Genomic DNA, 19,877 nt, shown 5'->3' with positions numbered 1-19,877 from the left:
GTCAGCCAGGGCTCTTAGGCCTCACTGGACTACAAGCCCCACAATGCAACGGGAGACAGCCAAAGCGTAATAGTAGCACTACAGTGCCACAATGTGGCCCAGTTCTCCTCAAGATATGGCCAAAGTAAGACAGCTGCCTCAGTTTTGTCATCGTGGCTTCTAGGGCAGGCCTAGTTTGCTTTAAGTCTCATGGCCAGGGATGAAAGGCCCACCATGAACGCTCAAACCACTACCAGGCCTTCTTGAGCATCCCGACTACAACTCCCATGATTCCTCGCCGCCGCCGCCGCCGCCTAGGGCTGATGGGAGTTGGAGTCCGTCCAGGCCTCTTTCTGCGCCTTTTACTGGGGGAAGCCAATTCCAGGCCCAAAAAGGCGCCTAAGGGGAGGGAAGGCGGGCTGAGGGCGGAGAGGGCGGCCATGGCGAGGGATTGGCTGCCGAAGGGGAAGGGCTTTTCCTCCCACATATGGTCCCAGAAGCAGGGAGGGAGAGGGGCTGCTGCTCGTCCTTGTGGAAAGGCCCAGCCTAGGCCGGCTCTGCGAGGGAGGTAAGCCTTGGGAGGGTTCCACACTGTGCAATTAACCCGGTTTGGATTCCAACACCCTTGCACCATCATGGCACTCAAAGCGGGATCAAACCGGGTTAAGTATGCAGCACCTCAATGAAACTCTCTCTAAGCCTCTCTTGACTTTCCCCATAAGAGAAAAGCATTGGGATTTCCTCCCTTTTTGCTTCACATTGAAACAGGAATGAGTCTCCTCCTCCTCCTCCTCCTCTTTCTTCTTCTCCTCCTTTTCTTTCCTGTTCCTCTTTTTGTCTCTCAGCTTGTGTATAAACCAGTCCCAGATTGCCATGGAGGCTCTGCTACCTTGGCTTTACTCTCTCCCACTTTCACCCCTCTGCATCTGCATCTGCACTGAAGGATTAATGCAGTTTCACACCGCTCTAAACTGCCATAAGCTCAACAACAACAACAACAACAACAAGCTATAAATGAAACCATTCTCCAAAATAAAATAAAATAAAAATAATAATAAAAAATACACCCGGCTGCAAAATAGCTGTAACAAAATTGGCTAAAATTATAAACATCTCTTTACTTTCTAATACAAAATAATACTTAATAATACAACAATAATGAAAAAATAATACTTTCTAATACAAAAAATAATAATATTTCCTAACTCTTTTAACTACAATACATTTATTTAATAATTTAATTTAATTAATAATTTGTTTTATTTATATACCGCTATTCCAAAGATCATAGCGGTGAACAGCAAGTAAGCTAATTAGCAAGTAAGCTAATTGAATGAAATAAATTTATTTGAATAAAACCATTCCCCCCCCAAAAAAAAATCACCCGATCGGAAAAAAAAGCTGTAACAAAATTGGCTAAAATTATAAACGCTGCGATACATATTAACCAAATCTGCAAATAATCAAATCTGCAAAAGTCAAAGGCACAGATGTGGAGGCTGAGTGCAGTCTCCCCAGAACCAACCTGGCACTAAACCTCCGTTGCTTATAATGCTTGCCACAAGGTCCATTTCAGGGGCATAATTTAGTGTAATGGGGGCAATAGGTGAGCTGCCACACTTCTTTAAATATAAATATCCGAGAGTTAGGAATCTCTACCAATTTGCAGTAAATCACTCAGAAATCAACCACTTCAGTAGAATCAGAGCTACCTTCTTGCCACCCTTGGTCTCAAGGAATTGCTCCAAGACTCTGAAATCAACGCTCTCTTGGGCCAAAGAGACAGAAGCATCTGCTCCCAGTCTCCCATCTTTTACACTAGATTGTCTCCAATAGTCACAGAAGTGCATGAACTTTCAAGTCCTGCGGTCAAAAGAACCAGGCGACAGAGGAAGAAACAGAAAAGTTTCAAAGGCGGCTTGTTGTTAGGACAATAAATCCAATCTCAAGATGGAGATAAGAGACTGAATGAATCATTGCTAGTTCTGTAGGTTTCAGGGTATACCTGACACTAGATAACAGGATGGAAGAACAATGATCGCTTTCCATTTCTAAACTCAGGAATGGCCTCTATTCGTTGCCTAAGGTGAAACATACCTATGTTTCTTAGTCAGCACAGAGCAATGGAGATTAAATTTAGGCGGTTCACTACTAGGTACTTTTTTTAAATAGCGTCCTTACAGTTTCTTCATGATCTGGGGAGTTCTCTGTCTACCCTCCTCTCTTCCTGAATTTCCTGTTTTTGTGAACTTGATCATTTTTTAGCCTGAGGGAACCTCTTAGAGATTTTTTAAAATTATGCTTCTGTTTTAGGCAGATTCCATTTTGCCTGCATTTGTAATTCACGTAGACAGTGCTAAATACAGGTACTTTTTGAAGACACTTGAGTAGTTTCAGCTAGCAGCAAAACACTGCTAGGCTAGGCTACTTCCTGCTGGTTTGGAAACATCCTTCCTGATCCCCAATCTGTTTGCAAATACCACTCAGACTGCTGGATGTTACCTACAGTATAAAGCCCTAAGTGTCTTGAATCTATGGCCCCATACAGACAGGCCAAAATAAAGCCGCTTCGGGTCACTTTGGAGGTATGCTGTTTAAATGATGCATGCATACTAAGAGTCTGGAAGCTGCACCAAAGCTGCGCTCCTGTCCTTAAGACTGGATCATGGCTTTGGCATGGCTTCCAGACTCTTAGATCCATAGATGCCACAGATGCTGGTGAAACGTCAGGAATAAACTCTTCTAGAACATGGCCGCATAGCCCGAAAACCCCACAAAAAGCTATAAATTGAGTTGTGTTGCCTAATCTATATAATACCTGTGGGAGATCTACCTGGCTCTGACTGTTTTGTCTTCTTAGCATCTTTTGTTTTGTAGAGAGCATTTAATAAATGTCTTTGTAGTTGTTGTTATTTGCTGTTAAGTCTGCTCTGACTTCAGAGTCAAAGTCCTGCTATAAATACGTTGCTGAACTATTTATTTAAGTACAGTACTGCTCTGCTCTTAAATCTGGGTGCATTATATTAATATGGGATGTACCATGGTTTGTTGCTGACTTCAACAGTAGTCATATTTAAAGATGTGGATTTTTAAATCCTTAGATGAAAAAATGCATGAGGAGTTGAAGTGGGTCTAAAGGTCTACTAAGCAGTGGGATTCTGGGTTGCCTTGGTTTTGATGGGCCTGGTTTATTGTGGTGTTCACAGAGATTATATTGTGAAACAACAGGAAAAAGTTTGTGGTTCATCCCTCCCCCCCAAATCTTCATGATCTATGATAGTGAGCAATGTGAATATAGGCTGAATGTCAATACAATCTGGATTCTAGCATTTCTGAGGGGAAGGTTAGGAGGATTGACTGGCTTGGGTCAAATGTTCATATATTTTTTTCTGCAGTGATTATGCTACTTGGAATTTTAATCAGCATCTCTTAACATCTAGATTAGATTATTGCATTGTACTATTCATGGATCTACCTTTTGAAAACTCAGAAATTTCCTTTCATTTAATCTTTTTTCTTCTTCATATTTTCATTTAGGCAGAAACATCACCTTAAGGGTGGGTGGGTTTTGATCTGAGAGAGCTGAGAAAATATATCAGTCTATTGACAATGATAGTTAATTTTGGTTTCTTGGCTGCTCCTTGTATTGACAGAACTGTTATTGTCTAGGTTTTACAGCAGATTTCCAAGCAGATCAGACCCCATTTCTGGCACAAACACACCTGTTTCTAAGCACCTTTATGTTATATTTGTTTATTACTATGTTTTTGCCATTGTCAAGGTGTTTGTCATGCTCCACGCAATCAACCGCACAGGCCACAGGTTTGAGAGCCATTTTTCAAGGTGGCGACCTTACCATAAATCTGTATTGGCAATTAGAAGGGAGGATGTTAATGCCTGGGAAAGGAGAGCTCCACTGGCCCCCCGGCATGTCAAACTGCTAACCAACTTGGGATACAAAGTTCTGGTGCAACCATCCAATCGAAGATCCATCCATGAAAAAGTAAGTACCAATGTCTCTTGTACTTTCCTGTTGGTTGTAACAAGAGAATATGCATATAGTTGGATTTGTATGTCAAAACCCAACAATATACAGTAACACATAGAGATACTATGTAATATGTGTGTGTGTGTGTGTGTATAATATAATATAATATAATATAATATAATATATAATATACAATATACTGGTAATGTTTCAGGCAATGATTGCTTGACCCTGCCCTTATTTGAAAAAGCTAAGGAAGTAGAGGCAGAGCTTGGAAAAGCTACCATTTTTGACAACAACTTCCAGCATTCTGGCAGTTGTAGCCAAAAATAACCTTTCTAAACCCTGGAGAGACAGAAAACATCTGAGAAATCATTTCAGTCAAGCAGAAGTAAGGTTGGGAAAGAAGGTCCATAAAGGAATGTGCTGAAATGAATAACAAGACAAAACTGTGGATGACAGAAAATCTAGAAGAGAATGGTCAGAAGAGTAGGGAACAAAAGAGGTGAGAAACGGATGTTCACAAATTGAATTCTTCAGCTGAAAATCTTTAGTTTCTCCTATTTGGCACCCTCAAATTGTGTTAGACTGTCGTGGAGTCTGTGCAAGGTGGGAATTTGACACACCTGGAAGGGGCCACATTGGGGAAAGGTGTGTTAGGGGCTGTATGGTGGTGGGACGCTGCTCCTTTCTAGCTGGATCGGGGCCGCGGCAACCTCATGCCGTAGTCCTGATCCGGCCTTTCAAGGGTGCAAAGCACCCTCAAAAGGGTGCCATATCCATGTTGTCGTGACTATATGGCGCTTCTTTGGTGATGTGTCATATGGACGTAGCGCCGGAGGAGCGCCATGATGTCATGCACCGTGTGGAGCAGCATGCGGTGTCAGGGTGCCCTGGGAGGTGGAGTTGGGCCTGCGTCTTTCCTATCTTCCCTATTTTGAGGGCAGAGAATATCTGTTTCTGCAGGGCTATGTAAGGGCACATCTTCTAGAGCAACATTTGTGAGCGTTATTTCTCTGTTCCTTTTGGCTTCAGACATCAGTTTGGCTTCCATGCTTTGTTTGCAGGACTACATCAAAGCTGGTGGCATTATCCAGGAAGACATTTCTGAGGCTTGCTTGATTGTGGGTGTGAAGAGGCCTCCAGATGGAAAACTGATTCCCAACAAGAATTATGCATTCTTCTCCCATACTATCAAAGCTCAAGAGGCAAACATGCCCTTGTTAGATGAAATCCTGAGCAAGGTAGGTTTGTAGTTAACTACGATAATTAACTGTTATTTGTAAGAGCATGATGAAACATGACTTCAGCAAGGTGGGACTATTTAGAAAGTGTGCAATTTTCTTTCCGTTCTCTCTCTGACTGTCTGTTATCAGTTTAAAAGCCAAAACCAAGACACGAATTAGCTGCAGACTTAGCTTATTAGTGTTTCACCCTTTCAAGCCCCATCATTTAAAGCCTAGAGATCTAGATTGACATCCTATATACATTCAACATGGGGAATATCTTCCCTTGAACTCAGTGGGACTTCTGAATAAGCATGAATGAGATTGCCACGTTAGACTCATGCTTGACTCACTTGTCAGAATAAAACAAAACATTTCTAATGTTGTTCCAATCCTTGGCTGTTGATCTTTTTGGCTGGGTTGATGGGAGCTGATGCCCCAAAACTTCTGGAGTGTCAGGACCTCCACTCCTGGACATAAAGATGTTTTCCTTTTTTGCTGCCCTTATACTTCTGGTTGTTCATCTTTTCCATGTGTGTAAGAAAATGCATACTGTGGATTGTATTTTTCTGAAGTGCCGAGTATGAAGTGCCATACTCAGTATGGCTTCACATATTTTCTGTCAGTAATAGAGCTGTTTTGGTATGGGATCAGTTACAGTGGATTGAATCAAGAGCTAGGGATGTGTGACTGGGGTGCTGGAAGCTGACTTCCCTACCTCCTTTACAAAGCAGTGCTTAAGCTTCCCTCCCATGCTCCACATAGTTCTGGGGACCCTATGGAATAGGGCACATATTGTTGTTGGGAGAGAAAGGGGGTCCATGCTAAAACAATCAAAGACACCTTTATTTTAAAAGGCAGCTTCTTAAAATAAATGCAGTATAGACAAAACAAAATGTCAACAAATTATCAAGACCCTTAAAATCAATTTAGAATATCCATGGGGGAAAAACAGTTGAAGGATTTAAAAGTCTTCTTTAAAAACAGTCAGCTCTCAAGAGCTGTTTAGAAGGAAGACGTCTTTGCCTGCAAATGGAAGGATGGCAAAGAGGAGGGCAGAGTTGGAAGAGGCCCCATGGGCCACCAGGCCCAACCCCTTGCTCAGGGAAGGATCTCTGGCTAAACCATCCCCAACAGGTAAGTGTCCAGCCACTTTTTGAAGGTGGCCAGAAAAGGAGACCTCACCACCTCTCTATGCAGTTGGTTTCATTGCTGATCTGCTCTTGCTGTCAAGAGGTTGCTTCTAATATTCAATGGAAATCTACTCTCCTGTGTTTTAAAACCATTAGACCTAGTTCTACCTTCTGAGCCAGCAGAGAACAAGCCAGCACCATCCTATTAGTGACAGTCCTGTTTGTGTTATAGTGAAAGTTCAAAACTAGTTCATAGTTTTTTGTGGGTTTTTCGGGCTATGTGGCCATGTTCTAGAAGAGTTTATTCCTGACGTTTCGCCAGCATCGTCAGGAATAAACTCTTCTAGAACATGGCCACTTAGCCTGAAAAACCACAAAAAACTATGGATGCCGGCCATGAAAGCCTTTGACTTCACAATCAAAACTAGTTCACTTGTCTGAATAAAGTAGCTTGGTTTGGTTAGTACACGACAGTAGCAATTCCTGTGAGTTAAGGGGAATTTGAATCATGTTGGACAAAACCAGATGTAATAAATATGAACTGGTGCTAGGAAACATTACTATTTGGATTTTAGGAGGCAGCACCACTTTTTAAATTTGCTGATTTATTTGAATAATATTTCTTTAAAATCTAGACAATATTTTGAATAGTATTCAAACTGTAGGTGAAATCAGTGGCACTTTTTTAAAAAAACACACATCTTACTTTAGTGCTCTTATTGAAATGCAAGGAAGTGGTTAGAGAGCTTATCTTTGGCCTTTTAAATACCATTTTTCTCCCCAGTGGTAATTGCATGGGAGACATTTCCTACGATCCAGCTCTAAATGGATATAACTAGCCTTCCCTTCCCATTACCTCCTCATAGCAAAATAACATACAAAGGGGGTGGGGTGGGGTGGGGTGGGGTCTGAATGGGATAGACCATGAGGTGTAGGAAAAGAAGGGAACCCTAAAAATTAGCATGGGTGAACTCCATTTGTGGAAGGAGTTTCTGCCTGGTTTTCAAGAATTCTAGCTTCTCCTCATGCTATAGAAGGGTTCCCCACCTTCTGTGTGTCACTTGAAAGGAGGAGGTTAGAAAGACTTTTGTGGGGAAAAAAGAGGGCAGGTAAGTCTGCTTCTGTCAACCTAGTTGAACCCATGCTGGATTCAACCTGTTAGTCTAAAAACCGAACTTATTTTCACTACTATTGCATGCATCTGTTATGCAGGGAGGGGCACAGAAATGATTGTTTTAAAATCATTCTCAAATGAATGGATTTTCTTTACTTTCAGAAAATACGATTAATAGATTATGAAAAAATGGTGGATCACAGAGGAGTACGCGTTGTAGCCTTTGGAAAGTGGGCTGGTGTCGCAGGTGTGTGGACTGAATATTGGTCTTGCATGTTTGTCACCTGTGCCAGAAGAATTCAGTGTTGTGTATCTGTTTTTACTTAAGGCATTAGATTGGTATGGAGGAGGAAGGATTTTTTTCCCTTTCCTTGGATACGTGTGGCTTGGCAACCTCGCTTAAGTCATTGGGGTTCTTTGTATATTGCCACCATTATATTCCCAGACTCAAATGTGTGAGAATTGGGAACTCAGGAAAACTGTCTTTAGGCAAAGCCAGTAGATTTTCCAGTATCTTGGGCTGGGATCGATGCCATTTTTGCCTGAGTCTTTTGGCTGGGGGTATCAGGGATGGAATATGGAACGTAGATCATAAAAACATAGAGCTGGAAGAGACCACAAGGACCACTTAGTCCAACTCCTGCCATGCAGGAATATACAACTAAAGTACTCCTGTTAGATGGTCATCCAATCTCTGTTTAAATACCTCCAGAGAAGGAGAGTCCACTACCCTCCAAGGCAATCTATTCTGCTGTTGAACAGCTCTTACTATCAATAAGTTCTTTATAATGTTTAGGTGGCATCTCTACCGTTCTTTGCTATAGAGCTATGTTCTGATTCAGAACTCATTTTTAAAAATGGCATACTGAAATAGAACTAGGAGGCAATATAAAATCCTCCCCTTCTGCTTCATGCAGCAACAGTTATGGGTCTCTGGCCTTTCAATTTAAAAGTGTAAAAGTGTACTTTCCCTATCAACTGGAATAGTAGTAGCTAATCTGCCTACATGTATTCCAATACTTGTCTTGTCAGAAATAAGTCCCACTGAATAATTTGTGATTTAAATATCTCTGTGCTCAACTGAGGTATTGCAATCTCATGATCTCTTTTAGTTCTGTCACCTTGTTGGTTCTGTTATAGAATTAATGTTCATGTATACTGTATTTCTGACACAGGTATGATCAACATTTTACATGGAATGGGTTTACGATTTCTTGCCCTGGGACATCACACTCCTTTCATGGTAAGGCTGTATTCCAAACAGCCTGCAAAGCATTTGGTGGCATGCATTGGATTAACCTGTTCGGCAGATTTTGGCACTGACTTTCTGTTTCTTTGTTTCAGCACCTTGGTATGGCCCATAATTATCGAAACAGCAGCCAGGCTGTGCAAGCAGTTCGGGATGCAGGCTATGAAATTTCCCTGGGCCTGATGCCTAAATCTCTTGGACCCGTAACGTTTGTGTTTACAGGTACCGGTAATGTCTCTAAGGTAAGGTGTTCTTCAAGTGAGCTGCCCTATTCTGAGTGAGACCATGGACTGACACAGATTCAACTCAAATTTGTCTAAATTGGCCTCCTATTAACATGGTGCTCTAAATATTTTGGACCACAACACACATCAACTCCATCCATCACTGCCATAAGTTAGAGCTGATAGGAAGTAGAGTCCTAAACATCTGAAGGGCACTATTTTGGGAAAAGCTGGGCTACACTGACATCAGTTCTTTCATCATTAAAGAAAGACTTTCCTGGATGATGCCAGGAATAAAATAGGGATCTTTTGCATGCAGAGTATTAGGTACCATTGAACTTGAGGCTCATGAGATAGTGTCAGGGAATTGCTGTCCACCTGCAGTTCTCTCTTTCTTCCCATGATCACTAGCTGTGTATACATCAGCTACTGTTAGGTGCCAGCCACTGGTAAGCACCCTACTAGCTCTCCAATAGAGAGAGAGATGTGGAATGTTGATGACAAGCTAACAAGTGGGAATGATTGGATAATAACATAGAGAAGTTGAACAGAGTACTATCTTGCTATGTAGAGTCAAACACCATATCTGTATCTTCTACACTTGATCTCAGTAATGTCTATAGGGCCCCCGAACAGAAATGTTCTTACTGTGACACCTAATGCTTTGTAATATTTGGTGACTAACCCATGTCTTGGTTATGTCTTGGTCTGCAGGGTGCTCAGGAAATGTTTAATGCACTACCTTGTGAGTTTGTGGAGCCCCATGAGCTGAAGGAGGTCTCTAGGACTGGAGGTACTGCTGGGTGGTATTCTGGTGATGTGTATTAGAAGGCATGCAATCTCAAGTGCTAGTGTCTCGTTTTTTGTTCTTCCCCCACAGACCTCAGGAAAGTTTATGGGACGGTGCTAAGTCGACACCACCATCTTGTAAGGAAGAGCGATGGTGTATATGATCCTGTGGAATATGACAAGCATCCAGAACTCTACACATCTCGATTTAATACTGATGTGAGTAGGACATCTAGTTTCCCCAGTTTAGGAGGGCTTTGTAATCTGAAGTTTTTGAGTACAGTAGTGGCCTGCAATTACCTGCACCTCCATTGCTTGAAAAGCCCAGTTAATTTGGTAGCTTCCTACATTGAAATCTATGACGGAAAATGCTTTTTTGATAACAACAAAATGAGTTGAAGGTTTTCTGAGCCAGTGTTCTCAGTCTTTGGCTCATTGGAACCTTCAGATATTGTTTCATGTGGGCTGGGGGTTCTGCAAAATAAAGTCTGAATCATCTGGAAAGCCAAGGACTGAAAGTGCATGTGGTCCCAGCAGCTCCAGTGTGGCCTGTCCAGGTCCCAAAGCTGTCACTGCCAAAATCCATCCCCTCCCTCTGGACTGAATCAAATGATGTATCATGTATGACAAATGTGTATTTTCAGGTTGCACCCTATACAACCTGCTTAATCAATGGGATCTACTGGGAGCAGCATACTCCCCGGTTGCTGAGCCGCCAGGATGCCCAGAGGCTTCTGACTCCTCTCCGACCTTCTGCCACTGCTACTGAGGGCTGCCCTGAGCTGCCACACAAGTAAGGATGAGAGTGATTCATTCACAGTAAGCATCAGCATCACGATGTGCTGACAAGTGAGCCCTAGATCCAGTAGAGGTCACACTGGATTGGATCTAGGCATGCATCCAGCAGAGTTATGCTGGTGCTGGAAAAAGCGGGCAGAAAATGCACTTCCCCCCAAATATCCCTTGTATAGCAGTCATCTCCCCATGCCATTCTGGAGGCTCCTCAACTCAGCTTGGAAGATGGTGCTGGTGCTAAAGGACAAAGAGGGAATTTAAGAAAATGGTGGATCTTGGTTCCTCTTTGGATCTCCATTCCTTCTGCTACTGGAAGGATCCCTCCAATTCATGGAAGGACATGTTTATATCCAGTTTATAAATTTAGTCCTGTTCTTAATTTACCTGGGGATAAGTTCAATTTTGAAAGCAGTGGGGCTTAGCCCTGAGTAACATGTATACAGTTATAATGGTAGTCCCTTTTGTTGTAGACTGCTGTAATCTGTCCATTCCTTTACAGCAGAGATAGGGAAAGTGTAGCCTGTGGGCTGCCTGTGGTTTCCAGGGCAGTTTCTGAAGTCCCTAGGGCCCTTTAGGGTATTTTGTAAAAAATAAAAAGTTTTATGCCCATAGGGGCATTTTCACCATGTTTTAGGCCCTCCCTCAGATCTTTTTAGGCTGAGGAAAGGTTTTTTTTAAAAAAAAACTGGAAGTAAGCAGGAAATAACTTTACATTCACTTCATGTTTTGTTTTTAGGTTTTTAAAAGCCCTTTCCTAGGCCTAAAAAGGCCCTGGGGGGGGCTAAACTATAGTGGAAATTCCCCCCACAATTAAAAGCAATTTTAAAAACATAAAACATAATAAAAGTGTATCTCCCCACCCCAAAAGCTCCTCCTGCCATTGCATATTAAAACCAAATGCCTCCCTAAATAAAAAGGTCTTCACATCTGAACAGAAAGACAGCAGGGATGGGGCCAATTGGACCTCCTGAGAAAGGGATTTCTATAACCTGGAATCAGCCACTGAGAAAACTCTCTCTTGTATCCTCACCAAAGACAAGAAGGGTCTGTTGAATTTTGAATATAGCAAGTTGTATGACTTTGTTGTGTATCTCATTATGGCAGTGATGGAACAGGCTTTGCTTCTGACAGCACAACAAAAAATACCATATTCTGCTTCCCATGGGCATGCTTGTTCATGCAGATGAGTTGGTTTGCACTGACAGAGCAACTCACTGTAGTGAAAGTGGTCCTCTATGGAAAAGTCTGGAATACCAAATCATGTTCCTTAAAATTGAGCCTCTTAGAATCTGCTTCTTTATTTTTTTTAATGTTCTGAATCCTAGTAACACCACCAAATAGGGTTCATATCTCAAAATAGTGGATCAGAGCAGTCAGACTTCCTGTACAGGGCTGACAAAGTGTGGTCCTTCATATGTTGTTGGACTGCAGTTCCTAGCATTCCTTGCCATTGGTTATGCTGGCTGGGGTTGCTGGGAGATGCAATCCAACAATATGTGTAATAAGACTTCTCAGATCCTGGTTCAGTATCAGTATCATTTCACAGAAAATATCCTAGTTCCCCCACCCCCAGTCAGGTTTCTTCATTTTAGTAAACTAATTTAGAGGTGGTGGGGCAAAAGCCTTTTGCGGGGTGGCAGAAATTCTTGCCCATGTATTGCAGGTCACTGGAAATCTAGTAATAGATCCTGATCTATCTTCCATCCACTCCTTCTCTAGATTCATCGCTAAGCTAAGAATACTAATTTATTAACTTACAGGAGACTTTATGATCTTACTCTGTTCTCAACACTAACCATCCCTATTCCAGATTGCCCTGGGCTGGTTGTTGTTATCACTGCAGCAACTTTCCATTGTCTGCAGGAAATAGAGATTATGTATTGTGAGTACATACTGGCTTTGGGCAGAAGTAGACATTATGATAAATGTACTTTAAATAAAAGTATGCTTTAACCTGTCCACTTTTTCTCTCAAAGGAAAAGTACCAGTAACCATGGGCTCTTGGTTTACAGGTGTTAAACTGCACCTTCAAGAGCAATTACCAGTTAGAGTGTTGAGGTTTTGGAAGAAAAATAATGCAGGCTTTTTTCAAATTTAGACCATGTTTGGGCTCCATGATGCTTTCTTCTTCAAAGCAGAGTGGCCAACAAAGCATACTTTTTTAAAAATAAAAAGGCTCTTAAAAATGTGTGTATTGTAAAACTACCTCAAGTAGTCTGTCTTGTTCAGCTGTGAGTTTCTGACAGTAGTGATGACAGTGTGTTTTAGGAGGTATACCTTCAAGGTGCTATAAATTAAAAATAGTTCCTTGGTTACCTTGGTTTTAAGTTGTTGTTGTTTTAATCATCTCTTCCAGACTTGTTGCAATATGTGACATCTCTGCTGATGCTGGAGGATCTATAGAATTTATGACAGAATGTACAACAATTGACAGTCCCTTCTGCATGTATGATGCTGACCAGCATATCATTCATGACAGGTGAGAGGGTCTTCCTCACTTGTAGAGGGTTTGCTTTTGGTTGAAAAGCTCAGTGAAAAAGAAACTATTGCACTTACTTCAGATGGCTTTATTTTATTGTGGTGAATAAAATCAAGACTTCTCCTAGCACACATAGGATTCCCAGGGAAGTTATTTTGAAGGCAATTCACAGAAGTAGAGTTTTCTTGTCTTTTCTACTGCCCTGCAGTCACTTGTATAGAATTTCCCCACACAAAGCCTTGCTGAAGGGTCAGCCAACAGCCTGAACAATGGGCTATGAGAGAAGAAGTTGGCAAACTTTCCCTTCTGTGTCCTCTTTTAAGACAGTTTATCTAAAGATCCAAGTCCAATTTTTGGATGTCTCCTGAACTCCATCTCACATTGTTTAGGGTAACTCCCTCAGAAAGGTGTTTCTGAGGCTGCATCTACAATGCAGAATTGATGCAGTTTGACACAAATTATTAGTAGTAATAGTATTTACTTATATCCCACCTTTCTCCCAGTGTAGGAACTGATAATGACTAACAACAGATTTAAAACAGTACACTTCAAAAATAATACAAAAACATTAAGAAGTATGGCATTTAAAAAACAATTAAACCATTTAAAATGTTAAAATAATTATGCATTAAAAATATTAAAATGTGCTAAAAACTATATGCAAACCTGACATCTGACTTAAACAGCATTTGGGGGCCCAACCTTTGTCAGTATAAAAAGCCTGTTTTTGCCTGCCACCAAAAAGAGAGCAGAGATGGGTCACCCTGGACTCTATAGGGAGGGAGTTCCAGAGCCTGGAAGCAGCCACTGTGAAGGCCCTCTCCTTTGTTCCCACTAAATAAGCCTGAGAAGGTGGTGGGACAGAGAGAAGGGCCTCTCCAGAAGATGTTAATGCTCTAGTGGCTCATAAAAGGAGATACAATCCTTCAAATAAACTGGGCCCAAGCTCAGTGCTATGGAATTCTGAGACTTGTAGTTTCATGTGACATTTAGCCTCTGACAGAGTTCTGGTGCCACAACAAACTATAAATCCCAGAATTCCATCTCAATGAGCTGTGGCAGTTAAAATGGTGTTAACTGCATTAATTCTTCAGTGTGGTAGCAGCCATAGGTACAGGTGCAGGGATAAGAAATTAAATTAACATCTTAATAACCAAATAAAAGTTTTGCATGCATTTGTAATTTTCTTCTCCTGCAGCATCTTATTATTGCAACAGCCCTGGGAAGCAGGTTAAGCAAAGAGAGAGGAGGGTATAGAAAGTATTTGTGACCTGGAATCAAACTTCTTTCTCTTCTAGTGTGGAGGGATCTGGGATTTTGATGTGTTCTATTGACAATCTGCCGGCTCAGCTTCCCATAGAATCAACAGAATGTTTTGGAGACATGCTTTTTCCTTATATTGAAGAAATGGTAAGGTGGATGGGGAGCATGTAATTTGGGGTGTGTCAGCATTTGTGCATTGTGCTTCTCTGATCTGCTTCTTATATAGGAAATCTGCTGTAAAACATAACTAGATCTAAGGAAGTTTATATTGGGAATGTATTTTTTTCTAGACTGATCTGCAGTTTCATTAGGATAAGGTAAATCACATGTCCTGCACACAAACGATACTCTTCTATTTGCAATTTCTTCACTTTCCCTACCTTCCTCCATTGTCTCAGCCTGTGCATTTCAAAAGTTCATCATTATCATCATCATCCAGGGGCTAGTAACTGCAGTTGACATGGGAATGCGCATAACTGATCTTGTTGGATAAGTTCTGGAACAATGTATTTTTCTCTTGCTCTAAATGTTGGTTCATTTGAATGTGTGTGGTGGTTGGCGGGGGGCATACAGCCTATCTATGACTCCTGCAGCCCTTGTTTGTCGCTTCCTAAGCTAAGTCCACCTTGCTTGACTGCAGCGGAATAGTTGTCATGGTAGTGGTTGCTGACACTGTCAATCCTACCAATATTTTAATGGCTTCCTCCCTTACTTTCACTTCAGTAAGGAAAGTAAACCCTCTATCCTGTAGTTTCACATGGTGAGGGAAGATGTTCTAGCACCTTCCTGCACCACAAAAAGAGACACTTGGATGAATTTTGGTGGCCAGTGCAGTGGGGGTAGAAGATTTTGAAGATTTAACTGGAGTGGCCCCAGTGAATTCTGTAGTGGCAAAGTTGCCAACTTTTCACTTGGCCCAAGTACCTGCAGCTTTAATAGCAAAGTAATATTCAGATAGTAATAGGTACTAAGATTATTTACATGCCTTGAGATGCTTTGCCTACAGACCTCTGCATGTCAAATTGTTTTGAAAGAGACGAGCAAGGCATGGTGGACTGTCCTTCACTCCCCAGTGCCATCCTTGTTGTGACAACTGTACTCTGAAGCCATGCAGATTGTGGAGTTGTGTGTTAATAGCAGTGGATGATATTTAAATGGTTGTTGGAAGGTGTTAATGATTCTCATGTGGGCATTGTAGTACAGACAGAAAACTGGAAGTCAGTTTTGTTTAATAAGTAAGTGTCCCGGTATCCGTCTTTGCAAGAGCTTGCCAAACCAGAGTGTCATCCAAAGCAATTTTTATGTCACTCTTCAGCATTCCAATTGCCAGTGCAATATAAATGCCTCGATACAGCTACCTGGCTTTTAAGATGGGTTATAGGAAGCTGGATCAGAAGATGGATTGTAGGTATGATGTAGCTATGTGTCTCATAGCAGAGTTTGTCTTTTGGTTTTGCCTCTTCTCATTTCACAAATCAGTTCTCCTCCCTTCTTTGTTTCATGTGGTATCACAGACCCGTTACCCTCCGACTGGCAACTTGATTACTCATCCCCAAATTCTACAGTGGAATGTTGTAAACTGTTAACTTGCTCTTTGGGAATACAGTACATGATAGGTCTGCAGGAATGGGAGTAAGGCCAGACTGACTTTGGACACTTGTGTTAAAAGCCTCATGCTATTTATATCATCGATTTATATGCCACCTTTCTCCTAGGTTAGAACCCAAGGTGGCTCACAAAAGGATAAGCTAAATACAATACAATTTTAAAACGTAATTAAAGCATCACATTAAAATAACATGTTAAAAATATATAAAATCATTAAAAGCATACAATAGTTAAAAATAAAATTAAAGCAGTCTCCTCTCTCATAAGAAGCCTCCCTGCAAGCCATTATTCATTAAAAGTCTGCTTAAACAGCCTGCTGACTGAAGGAGAGCAGAGGATGGGCCAGTCTACCTTCCTGTGGAAGGGAGTTCCTGAGGGTGGGAGCAGCTGCAGAAAAGGCTCTCTCTCTTGTCTTCACCAAATGAGTCTGTGATTGTGGTGGGCCCAAGAGAAAGCCTACCCCTGTAGATCTGACAACTCTGGCAGGTTCGTATGGGGAGGTATGGTCTTTCAAATAGTCGGGACCTAAACCATATAGGGCTTTACAGATCATAACCAGCACTTTGAATTGAGCTTGGAAATGAGCCAATAGCCAGTGAAGCTGTTTCCACAAGGGAGTTATATGCTCCCTAAAACTGGTTCTGGTCAGCATGCTGAATGCAACATTCTGGACTCACTGGAGTTTCTGAACAGCATCCAAAGGCAGCCCCACTTAGAGTGCGTAGACAACACCCCAAAGGTGGCAGGCTGTTCACTGCTGGAAGGCAACAAGACATTGCATGTCTAGAACCAACATGGGCCTGCATGTGTGTACGTGCATCAGAAGGCTAATTTCAAGATGTAATTATTTCCCATTCCTCCTCCTGTTTTTTCAGAAAGCAATGTTTAGCATTATTTTTATTTCAGTGATATGAACATTGTTCGTTGTATTACTGGCTCTGTTGCTTACTACTTTCTATGTTGTTCTTTCTGTCATTTCCCTATTTTAAAAAACACCATTAAGACAATAGCATAAAGCAGTTTGTAAAAATGCCTAGTAAATGTAACTTTAAAATATAACTAGAAACTGTTAGTAGACAATTTGTTTTCTCATGTTATGTTACTTCATTACCCCAAAAGCAACTTACTCATAATTGATTATTTCCAAGTTCTGGCACACAATACACACACGTACACTCCCTTTTTCACAAATCCCATTCACTCACAGATTCTGTAATACAGTAGACCCTTGGTATCCACTGGGGTTTGGTTTCAGGACCCCATGGATACCAAAATTCGTGGATTCTCAAGTCCATTTAATACAGTGGCACTGTATAATGGTGTTCATTATATAAAATGGCAAAATCAAAGTTTGCTTTTTGGAATTTATATATTTTAAAAAATATTTTCAAGCCGTGAACAATTGAACCCATAGATAAGGAATCTGTAGATATGGAAGGCTAATTGTATATTGATGCATCTCTTATATCCTTGCTCTCTAATTAATTAGTACAATTAGCAATTAATTGTACTAAAAGGGAAGAAAGGGGAGGGGCAATGAATAGAGGATACGTTATTTAATTGAACATTAAATGCTGAGGTGAATTTCTTATCAACAAGGTGGTCTGATTAATAACATGGTCTGCATTTCAATCTGAATTTGCATCCTGGTTGTTTCACTGTTGTTATGAAATATAGCTTTCCAAGGGTCTTTTTTTAGTATCTGAGAGATCATTATCTATGTAAAGACATGTGTCTGTGAAAGCAAGTGCTCTGACTGGAAAAATTTGATCTCCACAGTTGCTCTCCGAAGCCTCAGAGCCCCTTGAGAGCCAGAACTACTCACCTGTAGTTAGAGATGTAAGTCTTGCAAACCTGTTGCCTTGCTTTTTTCTAAATTCTGAGATGCCGAGGTCAGGAAAGTAATGACGTATCTTGTATACTTTTATAGGCAGTGATTGCATCCAATGGTTCATTGACTGATAAATATAAATACATCCAGAAACTGAGGGAAAGCAGGTAATAACACAGATTTCTCCACCACTGTCTACATAAAATATATCTCATTAAAGTTTTAAATTATTGTGACAGCATATGTATTTTAACCTTATGAATTTTTACTTACCTTGCTTTATGAAGTGATGTTTGATACAGTTGGACGCAGTATAATTTAACTGAACCAATGAAGAAAACGTGCATATTGACAGTGTTTTCCAGTATGGCAGCGGGTGACATACTTTCTCTGCATGTGACAAACATAAAGTTCTATCTTGCCTTAGGGTTTATTTGATTCAAGGAGACATCACTCCCTCCCAGTGTGGTAGTGCTATGACTGATGTGACACCTTACAATGCCATCTGTCCTGAAAGAAAACTTAGCTTGTTGTCCTCCAGAATCTACCGTGCTGCTATTTGTGTTTCTCAGCTTTGCTGCTGGTTGAATAAAATATACACAAACCCACTCAGAATTCATTTAAAAATGAAATTGAATATGTATAAGATCTCAAATTACCTGGAACAAAGCACAAGTTCTATAGAGATCTGGTTCCTCCGTCTGCAGCTGACAGCAACAACCTGTATGCCAAAACAAGTGTTCTCTTTTCTTGTGTTCAGAGTACTCTCCCCCCCCCCCCCCAGATACATATGCACATTACAGACCGCCCATAACGGGCGGTCTGCTGCTGCCTCCATTTCCGCCACCAGGAAGCTGCAGCCTCCAAACGGGGAGGCTTCCTGGCGGCGGAAAAAGAAGCCACAAAAAGCGGCTTCTTTTCACGCCACACTTGCGATGCACGAGTGCACAAATGGCGCACTCATGACATCGCAAGGCAAGGGGGACGTGCAGACGCTAAGCCTCCAGCACGTAAAAATGGCTGCGCCTGTGTGTATAGGGCGCCGCCATTTTTACGCCCCCGTCACATGCTAGGGGTGAGGCTGGTATGGACACTAGGTCCTCGGCCAACCCCTAGCACATGATGGGGGTTGCGCAAAGGTCTGTGCAGAACGGGCCATTGTGTTTCTAAGGCTTGTAAGGTTTCTACACTGCAGAATTAATGCAGTTTGATACCACTTTGTTATGACTAAGTGCTATGGAATTGTGTAGTTCTGTGAGATAGTTAGCTTTCCCTATCAGAAAGTCTGCCACAACAAACTACCAATCTCAGGATTCCATAGGATGGAGCCATGACAGTGGTGATGTCAATCTGCATCAGTTCTGCAGTGTGGCAGCAGCAGTTGTAGGTTGTGCACTATTGATCTTAAGAACCCTGAGAAGTCCTGAAGTTTACTCTCCCTTTTTAATGGCTTGAGAATGGTGGAAAGAGTTTTTAGCAAACCTTTCTGATGGAAATCCTAGTAACTTTAAAACTTTTTTGGCAGTATTTAAAGTAAGGCTCGTCAGCTATGGACTTTTAAATGTTTTTGGCCTTTAGTCCCATCAGCTCCAGAGCATATAGCCATTACTAAGCCATTATGGGAGCTGTAGTTCAAAATATCTGGACGTCTGTAGTTGCCCAGACCTGGTTTAAAGGTTTGCATTATTGCTGACGCTGAGATAATCCCTGGCACAGCTGTGTAAAGTAAAATTTGGCAATCTACTGGAAGGCTATTTTTCCCTGAAATAATTGCATTGTAATGTCTTTTTTTAATTTAAGTTAATTTTAATTTTTATTGTCACACTTTTATTGTCACATTATCATTATAAGAATATAATAAAAGAAAATACTTATAAAATGACACATAAATCACTGTAAATATATTCTTGTGGATTACTGGCAGTAATTTCTTTGTTTTCAGTGTAAAGTTAAGAATTCAGAGCAGCCATCAAAGATGCTGTGGGGTGGATGCATTACATCTTTAGTCATATTAAAATAGACGCATGATAATCACTAATCATCTCAAAATTACTAAATGTGGAATCAACCCAGTGCATGATGTACTGTCAGATTGGTCTCTTTCCCCTTTTGAAATAAATGGTGAAAAAGCTCTTGTAAACATTTCAAGAACAACAGAGTTAAAATCCCAGCGTACTGAACTAAATTTGAAAGTATATC

General features: G+C 41.2%; 1 protein-coding gene across 2 annotated transcripts in view; it reads left to right on the top strand.

The window, feature by feature from the left end:
- The first annotated feature begins 450 nt into the window (after positions 1-450).
- AASS (aminoadipate-semialdehyde synthase) overlaps positions 451-19,877 on the top strand; it is a 43,050-nt gene continuing 23,623 nt past the window's right edge. The window contains exons 1-13 of one of the 2 annotated variants that reach the window (XM_089524368.1): positions 451-547; positions 3,761-3,982; positions 5,035-5,211; positions 7,603-7,687; positions 8,616-8,683; positions 8,785-8,931; positions 9,628-9,706; positions 9,794-9,921; positions 10,347-10,495; positions 12,854-12,976; positions 14,275-14,386; positions 17,627-17,686; positions 17,778-17,845. In XM_089524368.1, coding sequence (XP_089380494.1) covers positions 3,770-3,982; positions 5,035-5,211; positions 7,603-7,687; positions 8,616-8,683; positions 8,785-8,931; positions 9,628-9,706; positions 9,794-9,921; positions 10,347-10,495; positions 12,854-12,976; positions 14,275-14,386; positions 17,627-17,686; positions 17,778-17,845 — 1,409 coding nt within the window. In that variant the 5' untranslated portion in view covers positions 451-547; positions 3,761-3,769. The remainder of the gene's footprint in view (positions 548-3,760; positions 3,983-5,034; positions 5,212-7,602; positions 7,688-8,615; positions 8,684-8,784; positions 8,932-9,627; positions 9,707-9,793; positions 9,922-10,346; positions 10,496-12,853; positions 12,977-14,274; positions 14,387-17,626; positions 17,687-17,777; positions 17,846-19,877) is intronic. The other variant, XM_089524369.1, reaches the window with a different exon arrangement.

Source organism: Sceloporus occidentalis, unplaced genomic scaffold, assembly GCF_023333645.1.
Source record: "Sceloporus occidentalis isolate IW3139 unplaced genomic scaffold, rSceOcc1.0.p SCAF_5, whole genome shotgun sequence".
In the NCBI taxonomy this organism is placed as follows: Eukaryota; Metazoa; Chordata; class Lepidosauria; order Squamata; family Phrynosomatidae; genus Sceloporus; species Sceloporus occidentalis.
This window is presented reverse-complemented; position numbering and strand designations above follow the sequence as displayed.